We start from the raw sequence: 18847 nt of genomic DNA, 5'->3' as shown, positions 1-18847 counted from the left end.
GAAAGGATGGGGAAGTCCGCTGTGTACCTCAAGGGGATTTGATTTTGGGTGAGAATAGCCAATGAACCAAATGGTATGATGTTAACTGCTATATAATACTCTATGTCATCACTTTTATGGTTACTATACACCATATCAATGGTATTTCAATAAGGATCACCCAGATTAGTGAAGAATGAACTTCGATGAAAGCAAGCAAAGTGCAGTGGTGATGGAACCAGAACTGGCTTCAGCATGCAACAATCCAACACCACACACCATCTCTTCTGCCCTGAAGGACTGTTATGACAGATGGAGCCCAAAGTCATGCACTAAATGAACTTAATAAACGTTTTAGAGGGATGGCCCATAGACCAAGGGAATGATAACTGTGTGTACATATATATATATTTATATATCTCAAGAGACAGGAAAAGTGGTGGTGATTAATTGTATTAGAAAGGGTAGAACCTGGGCATGACATAAATGGTATAGAATAAGGGGTGGATACTGTCCTGGTTTCAGCTGGGATAGAGTTAATTTTCTTCCTAGTAGCTGGTATAGTGCTGTGTTTTGGATTTAGTATGAGAATAATATTGATAACACGCTGATGTTTTGGCTGTCGCTAAGCGGTGTTTACACTGGTCAAGGACTTTTTTCAGCTCCCCATGCTCTGCCAGGTGCCCAAGAAATGGGAGGAGGCACAGCCAGGATAGTTGATCCAAACTGGCCAAAGGGCTATTCCATACCATATGATGTCATGCCCAGTATATAAACTGGGGGAGTTGGCCGGGGGTAGCGATCGCTGCTTGGGGACTGGCTGGGCGTCGGTCGGCGGGTGGTGAGCGGTTGTATCTTTTTTTTTTATTATTTTTTTTTCCTTTTTTCCCTCCCTTGGGTTTTTTTCCTCTCTCTCTCTTGTTGTTTTCCTTCTCATTACAATTCATTATTATTAGTACTATTATTTTATTCCAATTATTAAACTGTTCTTATCTCAACCCACAAGTTTTCTTACTTTTGCTCTTCCGATTCTCTCCCCCATCCCACCAGGGGGGAGTGAGCGAGCGGCTGCGTGGTGCTTAGCTGCCGGCTGGGGCTAAACCACGACATGACACTAAGAGGCTGAGAATCTATGGAAGTTATTTTCAATTAGAAGATTTGTTTATTCTAAATATAACTTATGAGATCCATACAGTATCTTCATAATTTTTAATACATGCTCTATTTGATACTTGTTCTAAATGAATTTTCATCAGAAAGTGAGCTGAAACCCTTCAGTACTAGAGAAATCTGGCATAAATACAAGCCTCCTGCTTATATGGAATTTAACTTTGATGTTGGTTGTGCAAGTGTTACAGTAGTTATCTTTGCATGGGATTGAAGACGCTGCCAAGAAATGTGGAATTTTGTCTTGATTATTGTAAGGAAGGCATTGAATTGTAAAGAAGTGTGCTGGTTTTGGCTGGGATAGAGTTAATTTTCTTCCTAGTAGCTGGTATAGTACTGTGTTTTGGATTTAGGATGAGAATAATGTTAATAACACACTGATGTTTTAGTTGTTGCTGGGCAGTGCTTACACTAGTCAAGGACTTTTCAGCTTCTCATAACTTACTCCATAACTTTATGCTAATTTAAACTGTTCAGACAGAAATTCTCATGGGGACTTAAATAGATGTATATTGTGTGATTCTTGATGGTGGGGTGTGGGAGGTTTTTTGTGTGTGATTATCTACTCTTCAGCCATATAGTATTTGTGTAACTTATTGTCTTTTTAGGTGTTCCCTGCATTTTTAACATATTTCCTTCCTCTTCCTGTCATAGGTAAGCAACTTGAAGAAAATTTTAAAAGGGATACTGGATTATAACCATGAGGTAAGAGCCATCTTAAGTAATCTACATTCACTTTTCTTTTGTTATTCTCTTCAATGTACAATATAGTCTGCTGATATATTAGGTCTGGACTTTTTCAGTGTTGGGCACTCAAGGAATCTTGCAGCCTGTTCTCATGTGTTAGCCCTCTCAAAATTGGTTGCCCACATTACCATACAATCACGTATGTTGGAAAGTACCTCCAGAGGTCATGTAATCCAACCTTCTGCTCAAAGCAGGGCCAACAAGAGATGGTTGCGCAGGGCCTTGTCCAGTTGAGGTTTGAATACCTCCAAGGATGGAGATTCCACAGCCTCTCTGGGCTGGAGTTCCAGCATTTAACCACCCTCATGGGGAAAAAGGTTTTTCCTTATATGAAATCACAATTTCCTCTGTTGCAACTTGTGTCTGTTGCCTCTCGTCCTATGTGCATCCTTGAGAAGAGGCTGGCTCCATCTTCTCTACACCCTCTCATTAGGTAGTTTTAGACAGCAATAAAAATCTGACCTGAGCCTTCTCTTCTCAAGGCTGAACAAACCCAGATCTCTCAGCTTTTCCTTGTACGTCATATGCTCCAGCCCCCCTGATCATCTTGGTGGCCCCCACTGGACTCATTACAGTATGTCCATATCTATCTTTTACTGAGGAGCCCAGAACTAGACACAGGACTCCAGGTGTGCTCTCACAAATGCTGAATAGAGGGGAAGAATCACTTCCCATGATGCGTTTGCTATGCTCTTGTTAATACGTGGTTGGCCTTCTTGGCTGCAAGGACACACTGCTGCTTCCTGTTCAACTTGTCCACCAGGACCCCCAGGTCCTTTTCTGCAATGTTGCTTTCTAGTCAGTTGGCCCCAGCCTGTACTGGTGCAGAGTGTTATTCCTCCCCAGGTGCAGGACTTGGCATTTATCATTGTATTTCATGAAGTTCCTGCCAGCCCATTTCTCCAGCCTGTCAAGGTCCCTCTGAATAGAAGCCCTGCCTTACAGCATATTGATCGTTTCCCCCAATTTGGTATTGTCTGTGAACTTACTGAGAGTGTATTCCATCCCATCATCCAGGTTGTTAGTAAAGATATTAAACAGTACTGGCCCCAGTATCCATCCCTTAGGGATGCTGCTAGTAACCATCTGTCAGTTGGTTATACCACTGATCACAACCCTCTTAGCCCAACAGTCTAGCCAATTTTCCATCCACCCTATTGTCCACTCATCCAGTCCATATCTCACCAATCTGGCTAAAAGGATACCATGGGAGACCCTGTCAAAGGCCTCGTTACAGTCAAGGTAAACAACATCCACTGCTTTCCCTTTAGTCACAAGTTCCCTGTTCATCCATAGTGGCCTTCCACACTTGCTCAACTTCTTGCACGTTGGAATGGACATTTGCTGTGCTTTGAGAAGGTTGTCCTTGAAGACCAACCAGCTGTCCCAGGCCCCTTTGCCTTCCAGGGCAGTCTCCCTGGAAGCAGATACCTGAACAAGCTGAAATCTGTTCTCCTGAAGTCCAGGGCTGTGATTCTTCTATTTCTCTTTTTCATTTCTGTCAGGATTTTTAGCTCCACCATTTTTTGGTCACTGCAGCCAAGTCTGCCCTTGACTTTCACATCCCTTAACAGTTTTTCCTTGTTTGTAAGCAGCAAGTCCAGGAGAACATCTCCCCTAGTTGGTTCATCAGTCATCTGAATCAAGAAAATTGTTTTCACTACACTCTAAAAATCTTCTGGATTGCTTGCATCTAGACATGTTGCCCTTCCAGCAGATATCTGGGTGTTTTAAGTCTCACAGTACCAGGGCCTGTGATTATGAGGCTGCTTTTTGCTTTCTAAAAGAGGCTTCATATACTTCCTCTTCTTAATCAGGCTGTCTGTAGCAGACACTTACCACAATGTCATCTGTGTTGGTCTGTCTGCTCATCTTGACCAACAGGTGCCTGACTGGCTCATCACTCATTCCAAAGCAAAGCTCCATGCATTCAAGCTGCTCCTTTGCATAGAGCATCCATGGCAGCACTCCAGTCATATGAGCTAGCCCCCCACTTCTCTGTGCCTTTCCCATCATACTGTCCCCCATGCTGTGACTTCAGGTTATGGTAATCCTTCCCTGACATGCCTAACTTAAAGTCCTCTTCACTATCTTAGTGAGCAAAGACTCTTTTTCCCCGCTTTGTCAGATGGATCCTGTACCTCTTCAGCAGTCGTCATTCCTCAAAGTGGGTCTCATGGTCATAAAAATGAAAGCCCTGCCTGCAACATCAGCTTTTGACCTTCTGTGTGCATCCGCTCATACCTGAGCCTTCTTCCCTCACTGGAGGGACTGAGGAGAACACCTCTGTTCCCCTCAGAGACCTGAGTCTCTGGCAAGCAACAAACCTGCCAAGACATCAAGTCAGGTCTGCAGATGGACACTTCCATCCCCTGCAGGAGAGAGCCTCCAGTAACTATCACCCTTCTTATTTTCTTCGTGTGGACAGTTGGTTGAGGCTCAGCTGGCTCTGATGCCTTCCCTGAAGGGAGGTCATCTTCCTCACTTGTTCCTGGTGCAAATATTCTGTCAGAGCTTCCACGTTAGTCTGATATTTAAATTTTGGAATACAAACAGGAGACATTTTTGATACTGACTCTGTTTTGGTGATGGCCTTAAACAGTGCGTCTGAGTTTTCTCCTCTGTTCCAACCAAAGACTGCTTCTTTCTCCCCCCCTTCCCTGGGAAGAGAAGAGGAGGAGGAAAGAGCACTTTTACCATCTTCCCATTGCAATTTTTCATTAAAATGTTTTAATTCTTGAGTGTTAGAGACTGCCCACTCTGTTATGTAGGAGGGTGTTATGCAAATTTAAAGATGAATCACTCCAAACAACAAAGTATTTTTCAATGGTGAATCTTCAGCCCTAAAATTTGCGTCTAGTTTGAGTGATGTTTTGTAGTAAATTGGTTAGCACAGTGTGATGAATAGTCTGTTCATTCATGTTCATTGCATGGGGATATTGCTTGTCCCAAGAAACAATATTCACTTCTTATAAATACTATGAGGAAGATGACTGCAAATACAGTGAAGTGCTTTAGAATGAACTGATTTTTCTAAAAAACTGAGTACCTGAAGTTAGATTCATAAGTCCATATTTAGTAAATGGTCACCCCTCCAAGTGCTGAATATCCATGCTGAAGTCACCATTTTGAGAATTGATGTTTGAGCAAATGTTTTACGTCCTGACTTATCTGATCATAGCTGACCTTATTAGAAGGCCATAAGTACATTTTAGAATTAGATTTTTGTGGTTTTTGACATAAGTTTTTCAGTATGTGTCCTTATACTTGCACCAGTTCACAGTCTGTAACTACTTTGACTTTTCATTTAAAGTTTAAAAGGATCTTTCATTATAGTCTTTTGGCAGGTATCTTTTTCTTTGAAGAATACTAAAGAACAATTTCTTTATAGCTTCTGAATTAATGAGTACTGATACATTATAATAAAATCATTCTGTAATAGAATGTTAGTATGGCTATGACAAAATGATGGCAACTCCTTTTCAGCTAGTTGGTATATATGATTGTTAGGAGTCTGATATGACAACTTTATTACCTTACTAAGTCAGCAAGCGACAGGCAATAATGATTGATTTACTAAATTTTACAAATATAAATTACATCTATAAGTGTGCTAAGCGTGACAAACACATGCGCCCCCTGCTGAAGTGATGATTTTAGCAACAGCGGAGACGTACTTGATTCTGCTACTAGCCCTATTTATACTTTTGTTACCAGGGTCTTCCCCCCTGCATCTGGCAAAGCCCTTTTACACAGTATAGGTGAGAAAAATGCTTGGATTTTACCTGGTGCAGCTAAAAACCTTTGAAAAGTTTTTATGACTATTTCATTTTAGAGAAACATCATAATTTGTTTCTTTCAAGAGAACAGTCTCTCGGTAGCTGTCCTACACTGGTTGTCTTGTCTATTATAATATGGAAGAACAACAAGCTAAAGGAGGCCCCTGGAATCTTGCTGCTTTGGAATCCAAACTTTTATTCTTTTTGTAAAATGTTCTACTATTTATTTTCCTCAAATAAATGAAAGGTGTCTGTTTTCATCACAAGACATTTATTCTGGAGCCTAACCTTCCTTTTGTTGTATATCTCATTGAGTTTTGTTGCAGTATTAAAATTGTCTGTTACATTTATTTCATAATCCTAAATTTTCTTCTTTGCTTTCCCCACTTCTTTATGGTACAAGCTAATATACCTCTTCAGCTTCTCCCAACAACTTTTACAAAGCAACTGTATTATCGTTAATAGAAAAACCAGCATTGCATTAAAAATACAGGCAATACAAGTTGAAATGTAAATGTGAATCAAACTTAGACCATTCAAAAATGCTATGTTTGATTTCATTGTTTCATTTTATATAATAGTAACATTTTCTGTTGTACTTGATGCTTCCATAGAATTCTTATTTTCTTATCAGTGACCAAAAAGGAGTCATTTTAATAGAGACGTGGACCTGAAATCTTTAAAATACTCAGATTTTTAGTAGTGTCTGTGTTCATTCTTTGAGCAAGTCCTTAAAAAACAAACAAATCCAAACAAACAAACAAAAAAAAACCCCAACCACCTCATGATTCTTCCAAAGCCCAATCCTGGAAACTTTTCAACAACTTGATTTCTACATCTATTCAACAATTTTCATATGAATACCTTGACCTGCTCTGCATATTAAGCAAAAACAACATTCAGCAAATAAATGAGTGATTCCTTCTGTAGTCATTGTTTCTCTATTAAACCTTCTTTAGAATTGGCAGTTTCTTTTTGTCTACAATTAAAGTTTCAGAATTGTGTTTAATTGTGCATTATATATTCATATTTTCAGCTCCCTGAAAGCTTGCAGAACAGTCTAGCAGAAATGTTTAATTACTTCTACAGATAATCATTAATGTAAATTCTTCCTAATTGCAAAGCATTTTCCAATAATTCTCATATGTTTTTCCTCTTTTTCTTAGAGACAACTTATATTCTTGTTTGCTTTCTTGTTCATGGGCTTTCTTGCACTTGCTTGCACTAATGTTATCTGGCTCACACTTTTTCTCATTCTCTCTTGCACTCTCATGTGCTCTCTCTTGCTCATGCACATCCTTCCGCCTCCACTTTCACTATCTCTTCTCCCCTTCCCTCCACCTCTCACTTCCCCTCCTCTTCACTCATTTCCCCTCTTCTAGCTTCACCTCCTCTCTCACTTCCTACACCTCATTCCCCCCCCCTTGCTTCTCCTGTTGCACCCCCTCCCGTGTCCCATGCCCCTGCTCACGTCCCCCCTCCTTTTCCCCTCTCCCTTCCCCCTCTCTCTCCCTTCCTCTCTCCCCCTCTCCCTCTTCCTTCACCCCCTCTCCCTTCCCCTATCTCCCTTCCCCCTTTTTCTCTTCCCCCCTCTTGCTCCCCCTTCTCTTGCCGTATATTTCTCTTGCTCACCCTCTACATCTCTCTCGCCTTCTCTCTTCCCCTCTCACCATCTTGCTCACTCACCTTCTCGCTTGTTCACCTCCTGTCTCTCGCCTTCTCTCTGACTCACTCACCTTCTCGATCACTCTCATTCTGCTACTTGCACACTTGCTCACCCCCTCTCTCTCACCTCTCTCCTGCCTATCCACCTCCTCTCTCGCTCACCCTCTCTCACTTCCACGTGCCCTCTCTCTCACCACATATCGCCCTCTCTCCCTCTCACTCGCTTGCGCTCTCTCTCTCTAGCCCACCTTCTCTCTCCCGCCCACCTTATCTTCCTAACTCTCCCTCCCTCACTCCCTTTCTCTCTCTTGTCTTCTCTCTCTTGCCTTCTCTCTCTTGCCTTCTCTCTTGCCTTCCCTCTCTCACTCCTTCTTGCCTTCTCTTAGTCTCCTTCTCATCCCCTCTCTCACCTTTTTGCCCTCTCTCTTGCCTTCTCTCCCTCACCTTCTCTTTTGCTCTGGCTCTCTTGCCCTCACCACCTCTCTCACTCTCACAGTTTCTCCTCCCCGCATTGTGCAGGTGCCTTCTCTCTCTCACCCTCTCATGCTTTCTTTCTCTTAATTCTTTTTGTATTTACATTTGCTCTCTTTAATTGCATGTTGTACCACTAGGTCAGGTCCTTTTCTCATGGATGAGTAATTAGTTGTTTTGGCTCTGGACATGCTAAGTATCCTTAGATTAGACCTACAAAACTGTTAGACCAAGTGTTTTACAAACTGAGATTTGTTATCCATTCATGCTAGATGTTTTTTATTGAAGTAAAACATTTAATTTCTGATTTTGAAATGGTATGATTTAGAAATTCAGACTTAATTTATTCCAGATGGAAAGCTTTTAGGCATTAGATTTTATTAATGAAAAAATTAATAAAAATAATTAATTCATCGAGTGCCGTTGGTCAGCTGTTTTAGGCCTACCTACATTACCTTTCCTTACCTGGAAGAACAAATCTTGTTCTTGATAAGTTTGAAACTAATACTTTGTTATTAGTTGAGACAGCTTTCCAAAATGTCATTTGTGTCAAGTGATATGGATGGTTTTATATTTTGAAATATGTATATGAGCTGGTGCAATTTTTTTAGTTTGTTTTAAAGATGGATTTGAAAACTATGCCAAATTAGAGTAAGTGCTTCCTATTGCATCTGAATCATCTTTGTATTTTGTAATATATGTGTGTGTATATATAGTGATGTACATATGTATGCAGATTCTAGGGCAACAGATTAACGACTTCACTCTTCCTGATGTTAACCTGATTGGTGAGCACTCTGATGCTGCAGAGCTTGGGAGAATGCTTCAACTTATTTTGGGATGTGCTGTGAATTGTGAACAGAAGCAAGGTATTAAATTTTGAAAGTATATTTTGCTTCCAGGGCAGTTAATGGAAATCAAACTTGCTTTTTAAATAACTGAGGGAAAATGACAGGTTGCTATGAAAGACAAATTTACTTTTTCTAAATCATAACACTACTTTATTTTACAGAAAATAAGTGCTGTTATATTATGAGCTTTACTAAGTTTGCAGGCTGGAAATCTGGATTTGGTTTTGCTTTCAACATGCATATTTTTAGTTTGGGTTCCCTGAGCTGAAAAGGGACTTTGCAAATGAAAAGTCTTGTCCCCAACCTTTAACTATTCATGCGTGAGGTAGCTCTGTGAAGTGAAGAATCAACAAATGTGATTTACAAATCCTTCACTGTGACCCTTGGGTTCAGGAATGTATCCCAATATCTTACTGCATGTCAGAGAGCCTTCGTTGTGACCAGGTGCCATCCACTGCCAACTGAGACACTAGGGTTTCTGAGACTTCCGCACAGGGTTAGCACTGGAGTATGGGAGATTGTGCCCTTCTGCACCAGTAGCTGGAGGCCAGGCAGGATATCCCAAGGACATCTGAAGTGTCACTAGAGGCTTATATTTAAGCTACTGAATCCCACCCCAGCAGTTACTGGAAAACACTTCTATCTCCTCTGGCTTCTGTGGTGCCAGTTCTTTATCTGACCTACACAAGTAAAATGGGGACCCATTCTGTTTCTCTCCATATATGGCAGAGGATTTGCTGGACAGTTAAAGCATTTCTCAAGTTGTTCCAGGGCCCTTGTTGCATCCTTGGGTATGTGGTGTCTTATTGTTACCTAGTTCCCTTCAATTATGTTTAACTCAAGTCAGATTAAGGTAAAAATGCAAACAGTTATTCATAACACTTAAAATCACAGAATCACAGAATGGTTGAGGTTAGAAGGGACCTCTGGAGGTCATCTGGTCCAATGCCCCTGATCAAGCAGGGCCACTTAGAGCCGGTTACCTAGGACCACGTCCAGACAGCTTTTGAACATCTCCAAGTATGGAAATTACACAACCTGTTCCAGTGCTCAGTCACTCCCGCAGTAAAAAAGTGTTTCCTGATGTTCAGACGGAACCTCCTGTGTTTCAGGTTGTGCCCATTGCCTCTTGTCCTGTCACTAGGCACCACTGAAAGGAGCCTGGCTCTATCCTCTTTGCACCCTCCAGTAGCTCCATATCTCTCTTGTACTGAGGAACTCAGAACTGGACACAGGACTCCAGGTGTGGCCTCACCAGTGCTGAATAAAGAGGAAGGATCACCTCCCTTGACCTGCTAGCAACACTCCTCCTAATGCATCCCAGGATACCATTTACCATTTTTGCTGCTGCCAGGTGCCCACCAAGCCACTCTCTCACTCCCCTCCTCAGCGAGACAGGGGAGAAAATAAGATTAAAAAGTCATGGGTTGAGATAAAGGCAGTTTAATAAGAAAAGCAAAGGCTGTGCACGGAAGCAAAGGAAACAAACAAACAAAAATTATTCTCTACTTCCCATCAGCAGGCAATGTCCAGTCACTTCCTGGGAAGTAGGGCCTCAGTACACGTAGTGGTTGCTTCAGAAGACAAACGCCTTAATAACGAATGCCCCCTCCTCCTCCTCCTTTCCCTTAGTTTTTATTGCTGAACAGGACATCATATAGTATGGAATATCTCTTTGGTCAGTTTGGGTCAGCTGTCCTGCCTATGTCCCCTCCCAACCTCTTGCCCACCCCCAGCCTACTGGCCTTTGTGGGGGGAGTTTGGAGAGACAGCCTTGATGCTGTGGGAGCTCTGCTCAGCAGTAGCCAAAACATTGGTGTGTTATCATCAACACTGTTCTAGCTACCAATACAAAGCACAGCACTATGAGGGCTGCGATGGAGAAAGTTAAGTCTATCCCAGCCAGACCCAATACAGGCACGTTGCTGGCTCATGTTCAACCTGGTGTCCACCAGGACCCCCAGGTCCTTTTCTGCCAAGCTGCTTTCCAGCTGGGTGGCCCCCAGCATGTACTGGTGCCTGGGGTTGTTCCTCCCCAGGGGCAGGACTTTGCCCTTCCCCTTGTTGAACTGCATGAGGTTCCTGTCAGCCCATTTCTCCAGCCTGTTCAGGTCCCTCTGGATGACAGCATGACCCTCTGGCATATCAGCCACTCCTCCCACTTTTGTGTCACCAGCAAACTTGCTGAGGGTACACTCTGCCCCATCATCCAGATCATTAATGAAGATGTTGAACAGGACTGGACCCAGTATTGACCCCTGGGGTACACGTCTAGTGACTTGCCTCCAACTGCACTTTGTGCCACTGATCACCACCCTCTGGGCCCAGCCATTCAGCCAATTTTCAATCCACCTCACTGTCTGCTCATCCAGCCCATACGGCTTCTCTAAGAGGATCTTATGGGAGACAGTGTCAAAGGCCTTCCTGAAGTCAAGGTAGTCAATATCCACTGCTCTCCCCTCATCCACCAGGCCAGTCACTTCATCGCAGAAGTTTATCAAGTTGGTCAAGGATGACTTCCCCTTGGTGAAGCCATGCTGACTACTCTTGATGATTTTTCTTGTCCTTCATGTGCCTGGAAATGGTTTCCAGGATTAGCTGCTCCATCACCTTCACAGACATGGAGGTGAGGCTGACCAGCCTGTAGTTCCCTGAGTCCTCCTTCTTGCCCTACTTGAAGGTAGCAGTGACATTTGTTTTCCTCCAGTCCTCAGGCACTTCTCCCAGTCACCATGATTGATCAAAGATTATCAAGAGTGGTCTCGTAAAGACGTTAGCCAGGTCCCTCAGCCCTCGTGGGTGCATCCCATCGCTGCCCATGGATATACGTATGTCCAGGTTGCTTAAGTAGTCCCTGACCTGATCCTTTCCACCAAGGGTACTTCTTCATTGCTCCAGATTTTCCCCCTGGTCTCTGGGAAATGGGATTCCTGAAGGCTGGTCTTGCTGTTAATGACTGAGGCAAAGAAGGCATTCAGTATCTCTGCCTTTCCCATGTCCTTTGTCACTAGGTCCCCTGCCCCATTCCGCAGTGGGCCCACATTTTCTCTATTCTTCCTTTTGCCACTTAGGTTCTTCGAGAAGCCCTTCTTGTTGCCTTTGACATCCCTGGCCAGATTCAGTTCCATTTGGTCTTTGGCTTTCCTAATCTCATCCCTGGATGCTCAGACAATGTCTCTGTATTCCTCCCAAGGTACTTGTCTCTGCTTCCACCTTCTGTATACTTTGTTTTTGTGTTTGAGTTCTTTGTTCATCCATACAGGACTCCTGCCACTTTTGCCTGACTTCATATTCATTGGGATGGAGCTCTCTTGAGCTTGTAGGAAGCGATCCTTCAGTATCAGCCAACTTTCTTGGCACCGTTTCCCTCCAGATCCTGGGATAATGCCATGGGACTCTACCAAGCAGATCCCTGAAGAGGCCAAAGTCTGCTCTCCAGAAGTCCAGTCTTGTGATCTTGTTTTTTACCCTCCTCTCAGTGTCCTGGACTCCACCATCTCATGATCACTGCAGCTAAGGCTGCCTTTGACCTTCACATCCCCCATGAGTCCCTCCTTGTTTTTGAGTATGAGGTATAGCAGAGCACCTCTCCTCGTTGTTTCCTCTATCATTGGAGTCAGGAAGTTGTCATCGATGCACTCCAGAAACCTCCTGGATTGCTTATGCCCTGTTGTGTTGTCCCTCCAGCAGATATCGGGGTAAGTTGCAAGAGTCTTCATAAAAGATATAGGTGGATAAATGAAAGAAAAAGCTATGCTTACTGTATTTAGGCTAGGGGTCTATCAAAGGCTGTCTCTCTCTAATACACCTCACTTCTGTTTCCTTTCTGGCAAAATGGCAGCTTGGTTTTCAAGACTGTTGTCTTCCTCTTGTATTGTGTATCTTAGCTTTTAAGCTAACTTCCCCTTTCCAGTTTTCTCAGGGTTCTAAATTGCTTTAATGTCTCGTCCAGAAACTACTTACATTCTTCCCTTAAGCAGGAGAAAGTCTGGCCATCCTCTTATTTAGAATACAAGTGTTTTCCCTTCTGTAAGTACATAAATAACTATTAATTTAAGCCACCTCTCTTCCACTTGACTGCTTAGTTAACATCTCTGAAGTTGTCAGAGTCAAATACTCTCTGACCAAGTTCTTTTAGATATTCCACACGAGGAGGGTTTAATGTTTAATATAAAATTTACTTATTTGAAGATATTTGATGTTACATGGGATTTTGATTTAGCAGAGTGATACAGCAATATACTGAAATCACAATACAAGCATAATATAGCAATTACAACATACAGTTGAATCACAATACAAATGTGATTCCCATTACCGATCTCTCTATGCTCACCGTCACAACACTGGGTGTCCCCAATTGCCTGGAAGGAATACATGTGTTGAAGTTAGCTCAAGCCCATTGCTCTCCTCAAAGTTCTTTTTCTCAGTTGTCCAGTTTTTCTACTTTATGTTGGGCTGAGGCACATATACACTCCCCTCCCATGCTAGTCTGGCTAGCTCAGGAAGCCTCTCTACTAATTATCTCAGGGAAGGCTGTTTATACAACCTGATGACCCACTGGTACAGCCCTATAGTTAAAACAAAGGCTACCCTCCAGTCCCCCTTGTGTTGAGATAAGTTCAGCTCTCTTTACAATAATTGGCGATCATTCCTTACGTTCTTCCCTGAACTCAGCATTCTTGCAGTGTTAGGTTTACAGTTGGACTCGATGATCTTAAAGGTCTTTTCCAACCTAAATGATTCTATGATTCTATGATTCCTCTGATCCTTCTTCCACTATGGGGGTGTGTTGGTTGGTCACAGAAGTGTAAATTTCTCATTCTTTGTTTTGGTAGCTGCTTGGCATTTATTAACGATGAATGTATCTTTCCCTGAACTTTACATATTCTGTCAGTTTAAACATTAAAAACATATGAGATACAGACATCTAAACAGTCTAGTTATATGTAGTTTGATTATTTACTGTTGTGCCTCTTCTAAATTACTTTGAGGTGGCTGATTCCCAACATCTTCCTCTTAGACAAATCATAACAATGATATGCATGGCATTTGGAAAAAAAAAAGGTCATGATACCTGTCTGGGATGCATATGATATTGGACAAGTCACAAACTCTGACTCAGTCTAAACATCAGAATTTGACATTCTAACCACTCAATCCTCTTACAGCATGCTTCCAATACAGGTCACATCTATATATAGAAAAGGAAGAGAAAATGTGGAGAGGATTTATTTTATTCTTAGTTCTGTGCTTTCTCAAGGCCTCATATGGAAAATCTATGAAATGAGGGTGCTGTAGAAAGGCAGGACAAAGAGTCAAAGTCATGGAAAAAGACAACCCATCCTTGGATCCTGTTCTTCTATTGCCTGAATAATTCAGGAACAAAGGGAGAAAAGCACTTGGAGAGCAGACAGTTCTTTTGGGAGGTAGTGGGGAAGAAAAAAATGGCAATCATAGGCAAAAAGACCCCAAACATGTTGCAGTGTTCCAGTGAGCCTTGATTTATGTCTGAATAGACTTTTTTTTCTGTAATGTGTTCTTGAGTTTGCTAGCCTGAAACTTGAAAGGTAATTACAAATTCCAGTCTCATCTGTAGCACCTGCTCAGCTTGTAGGAAAGATATGACTACTGATCTCATGTTCTGTGTGACTTTCTTGAGCTTAAATAGTAACACACCTGAATGCTCTTATTTTCAGAGTACATACAGACCATAATGATGATGGAAGAATCGGTTCAACATGTTGTCATGACAGCCATTCAGGAGGTATGTCAGAGTGTCCATAGTGTGTAAGCCTTTCAATATTAAGCCTTTCAATATTGCAAAAAAACATACTTTTTTCTACTGTGATGAAAAAGGGGCACAGAGTTTGCAATTTTAGAAGAAACACTTTCCTCTTTTGAGTTACAAAAACAAATCAAGTAAGCCTTCTTCATGTCAAAGAACTTTGGTTGCATACCCCACTTCTCTGGAAGTTTAAATCTTCTCAGCTGTGGTGGGTTGAGCTTGGCTAGCCTCCAGGTACCCACCAAGCCGCTCTATCACTCCTCCTCCTCAATAGGACAGGGGGAGAAAATACAATGGAAAAGCTCAAGGGTCAAGATAAGGAAAGGGAGATCACTTACGAATTACTGTCATAGGCAAAACAAACTCGACTTGGGGAAATAAATTTAATTTATTGCCAATTAAAAAGAGAGTAGGGTAATGAGAAATAAGAACAAATCTTATAACACCTTCCCCCCACCCCTCCCTTCTTCCTAGGCTCAATTTGACTCCTGATTTTCTATACCTCCTTCCCCCCGAGCAGCACAGGGGGATGGGCAATAGGGGGTTGCAGTCAGGTCATAACACTTCATCTCTGCCGCTCCGTCCTCCTCGCACTCTTCCCCTGCTCTAGCGTGGGGTCCCACCGACAGGAGACAGTCCTTCACGAACTTCCCCAACATGGGTCCTTCCCACAATATGCAGTTCCTCAAGAGCTCCTCCAGCATGGGTCCGTTCCACAGGGTGCAGTCCTTCAGGATTGGACTGCTCCAGCATGGGTCCCCAGTGGGGTCACAGGTCCTGCCAGAAAACCTGCTCCCGCGTGGGCTCCTCTCTCCACAGGCCGCACTTCCTGCCAGGAGCCTGCACCAGTGTGGGCTCTCCACAGGGTCACAGCTTCCTTCAGGGCACATCCACCTGCTCTGGTGTGGGGTCCTCCATTGGCTGCAGCGTGGATATCTGCTCCACTGTGGACCTCCATGGGCTGCAGGGGGACAACCTGCCTCACCATGGTCTTTACCACAGGCTGCAGGGGAATGAATGCTTTGGTGCTTGGAGTACCTCCTCTCCTTCCTTCTTCACTGACCTTGGTGACTGCATAGTTGTTTCTCTCACATATTCTCACTCCTCTCCCTCAGCTGCTGTTGCACATCATTTTTTTACCCTTTCTTAAATGTGTTATCACAGAGGTGCTACCACCGTCTTTGATTGGCTCAGCCTTGGCCAGAGGTGGGTCTGTCTTGTAGCCAGCTGGAACTGGCTCTGTCCGACGTGGGGACAGCTTCTGGTGTCTTCTCACAGAAGCCACCCCTAAAGCCCCCCCGCTACCAAAACCTTGCCACGCAAACCCAATACATTGACTTAAAGAATGTTTTGCTAATGGACTCCCCTTCCTTTACCTTTCCTACTATGTAGCTCCTGAAGTGTATTATACTGCTTTTATATAAGCAACGAAATACTGTAGAATTTTTTAATAAAATCATAAAAACATAGAATATCTCGAGTTGAAAGGGACCCATAAGGATCATCGAGTCCAACTCCCTGCTCCTCACAGGACTACCTAAAACTAAACCATATGACTAAGAGCGTCCTCCAGATGCTCCTTGAACTCTGACAGGCTTGGTGCCGTGACCACTGCCCTGGGGAGCCTGTTCCAGTGACCAACCACCCTCTCAGTGAAGAACCTTTTCCTAACGTCTAATCTGAACTTCCCCCGACGCAGCTTCATTCCATTTCCTCGTGTCCTATCGCTGGTCACCAGAGAGAGAGAGAGAGGAGATCAGCACCTCCCCCTCCACTGCCCCCCTTGAGGAAGTTGTAGACTGCAATGAGGTCACCCCTCAGCCTTCTCTTCTCCAAGCTGAACAAACCAAGTGACCTCCGCCGCTCCTCATAAGTCTTGCCCTCGAGGCCTTTCGCGATATTGGTCGCCCTCCTCTGGACACACTCTAATAGTTTGATGTCCTTCTTATACTGAGGCACCCAAAACTGCACACAGTACTCGAGGTGGGGCTGCACCAGTGCAGTGTAGAGCGGGACAATCATCTCCCTTGACCAGCTAGCTATGCTGTGCTTGATGCACCCCAGGACACAGTTGGCCCTTTTGGCTGCCAGGGCACACTGTTGACTCATATTCAACTTGCCATCAACCTAGACCCCCAGATCTCTTTCCGCAGGGCTGCTCTCCAGCCTCTTGTCCTCCAATTTGTATGTATAATCAGGATCACCTCATCCCAGGCGATCCCATCCCAGTTCAGAATCTGGCACTTGCTCTTGTTAAATTTCATATGGTTGTTGATTACCCAGCTCTCTAGTCTATCCAGATCTCTCTGTAAGGCCTCTCTACCCTCGAGGGAGTCCACAGCTCCTCCTAGTTTAGTATCATCATCAAACTTACTTAATGTACATTCGACTCCTGCAACCAGATCATTTATAAAGACATTGAAAGAGCACTGGCCCTAAAATTGAGCCCTGGGGAACCCCACTAGTGACTGGCTGCCAGCCTGATGTAACCCCATTTACTATAACTCTTTGAGCCCGACCCCGTCAGCCAATTGTTCACCCAATGTATTATGGACTTGTCTAGCTGTATGCTGGACATTTTGTCCAGAAGGATACTGTGAGAGACAGTATCAAAAGCTTTGCTAAAATCAAAAAAACCCACATCTCCTGGCTTCCCTTGGTCAACTAGATGGGTGACTTTGTCATAAAAGGAAATTAAGTTGTTTAAGAGATAGTACCAAAAGCTTTTAAAAAATTCTATCTAATAATTGGAAAAAAAAATCTGAACAACTAAATGTTGTAACTGGACAAATGAAAAGAAATAGAGAAACATGCAGCAAAATATTATTTTGTCAGTTATTAGCAAGATTAATAGACTAGTTAAGGTATTCCTGATAATACTTTGTAGCATGTTAATAAATGCACTGCAATGTATTTTGTAAAAATGTTGTTTTAAGGATAGTAATAGGAAACCTGATTTATTTTTAAGACTGTGGTGATGGGAAAGACCATTCTTCTGCTGTGCTTAGCAGTTGTTAGTCTGGAGAGTTGCTGTATGCAGTAAAGGTTTTCTTGATCTTCTTTGATAAATTACACTAACAATGCAGATGGAAGCATAAAAGATGAAAACTTCAGAATAATGTTAGTGACCACTCTGTTGCCATGAGTAACTTCTCATGTGCTCAGTCAGGCTTCACGATGGAGGTTTACTGCAGGGGAATAGTTAAAAGGAATAGTTTCCTGTACTTTCTGACAAGAAAGTGTGGCAAGTGTTCAGAAGAAAATAACAGTTCTTAAGTCTTTGTCAATATGCCTTTCCTTCCTAGGCATTCACTGGTAATCAAATTGCTTCTGAATGTGAGTAAGAAATGATGAATTCCATGTTGAACACTAGAGTAATTTCACTATTTCTGTTACATCTCTGAAAGATGTCACTAAAGAGATGTCGCATGAGCCTGAGGGCTCTGCTACCTGTTATCTCTTTGACTCATGCTGCATTCTAACAGTCTTGGATCCTATTGGATTACTATGGAGTCATTTCAAGGACTAAAATTGCAGATCGAGAGTTCTTAAAATTAGGATTAAAAAAAAAAATCCCCAAACTTCCTGCTAGATCAGCTTCTTTTTTCTATCTCTTTAAGTCAGTGCTGTCAGGAACAGGCAAGTGCCAGATTTCCTGTCTAAGTTTTGGGATATTTTACTATTTTCCTTTTGTTTTGTGGGTTTTTTTTTTCAGGGAGCGAAAACATTTCTTTTTGAGTTATTTGCAACAGATCTGTAATATATATATATTTAAAATTTCTTATGGTACTGCTTTCAACCTTAACTTCACCTTAACTGGTGTCAGGGTTACTTGGCTATCCATTCCAAGGAGATCATGTTTTGTAAATATTGTGTCTACAGCTGCCCTTGGTGTGTTATCAGGGGAGCTAATAAAACTGGCTGGCTTTCAGAGCTCAGCCTCTTTGAACTATTGCTTGCTAGAACCTTCAAATCTTATGTCTTTGTCTCTTGTTTTGAGCCTGCCCTGACAATTTGTTTGCTGGGGGTAGGGGGTTCTTTGGTCTTAAAATATTTGTAATATTTACATTTATTTCTAGCCATTTATCTGTTGTAGTTGATCAGTGGGTGAGGTTACTGAAAGAAAACTTTTTTCCCCCCAATAAGTATGCGAGTCAATCTGGGGCTTTCTAAGAAAGTAATGACTTGACAATCATTTTTTCCTCACTAAAACCATTACAAACCACTCTTCTAGTCAGATAGATTAGTCAGATTACAAAGAATTGTAATGCTTGTTTCAAAAATACTCATTCTAGAGTATAAATTTTTAATCTGCAAATTCCAGACAAATCAGGAGCAGTAAGCTTGGTCCTTTTTCATTTCTTTATAATTAGTTGATACAGATGTTTCAAAACCAAAAA

The 18847-nt window shown here is 42.6% G+C and overlaps 1 protein-coding gene across 2 annotated transcripts in view; it reads left to right on the top strand.

The window, feature by feature from the left end:
* LOC140650474 (protein Hook homolog 3-like) overlaps nt 1–18847 on the top strand; it is a 131160-nt gene that overhangs the window by 63275 nt on the left and 49038 nt on the right. For both annotated transcript variants that reach the window (XM_072858748.1, XM_072858747.1), the window contains exons 4-6: nt 1801–1851; nt 8545–8677; nt 14359–14426. In XM_072858748.1, the coding sequence (XP_072714849.1) occupies nt 1801–1851; nt 8545–8677; nt 14359–14426 (252 nt within the window). The remainder of the gene's footprint in view (nt 1–1800; nt 1852–8544; nt 8678–14358; nt 14427–18847) is intronic.

The sequence above is a fragment of the Ciconia boyciana genome, chromosome 4 (assembly GCF_034638445.1).
Source record: "Ciconia boyciana chromosome 4, ASM3463844v1, whole genome shotgun sequence".
Classification (NCBI taxonomy): domain Eukaryota; kingdom Metazoa; phylum Chordata; class Aves; order Ciconiiformes; family Ciconiidae; genus Ciconia; species Ciconia boyciana.
This window is presented reverse-complemented; position numbering and strand designations above follow the sequence as displayed.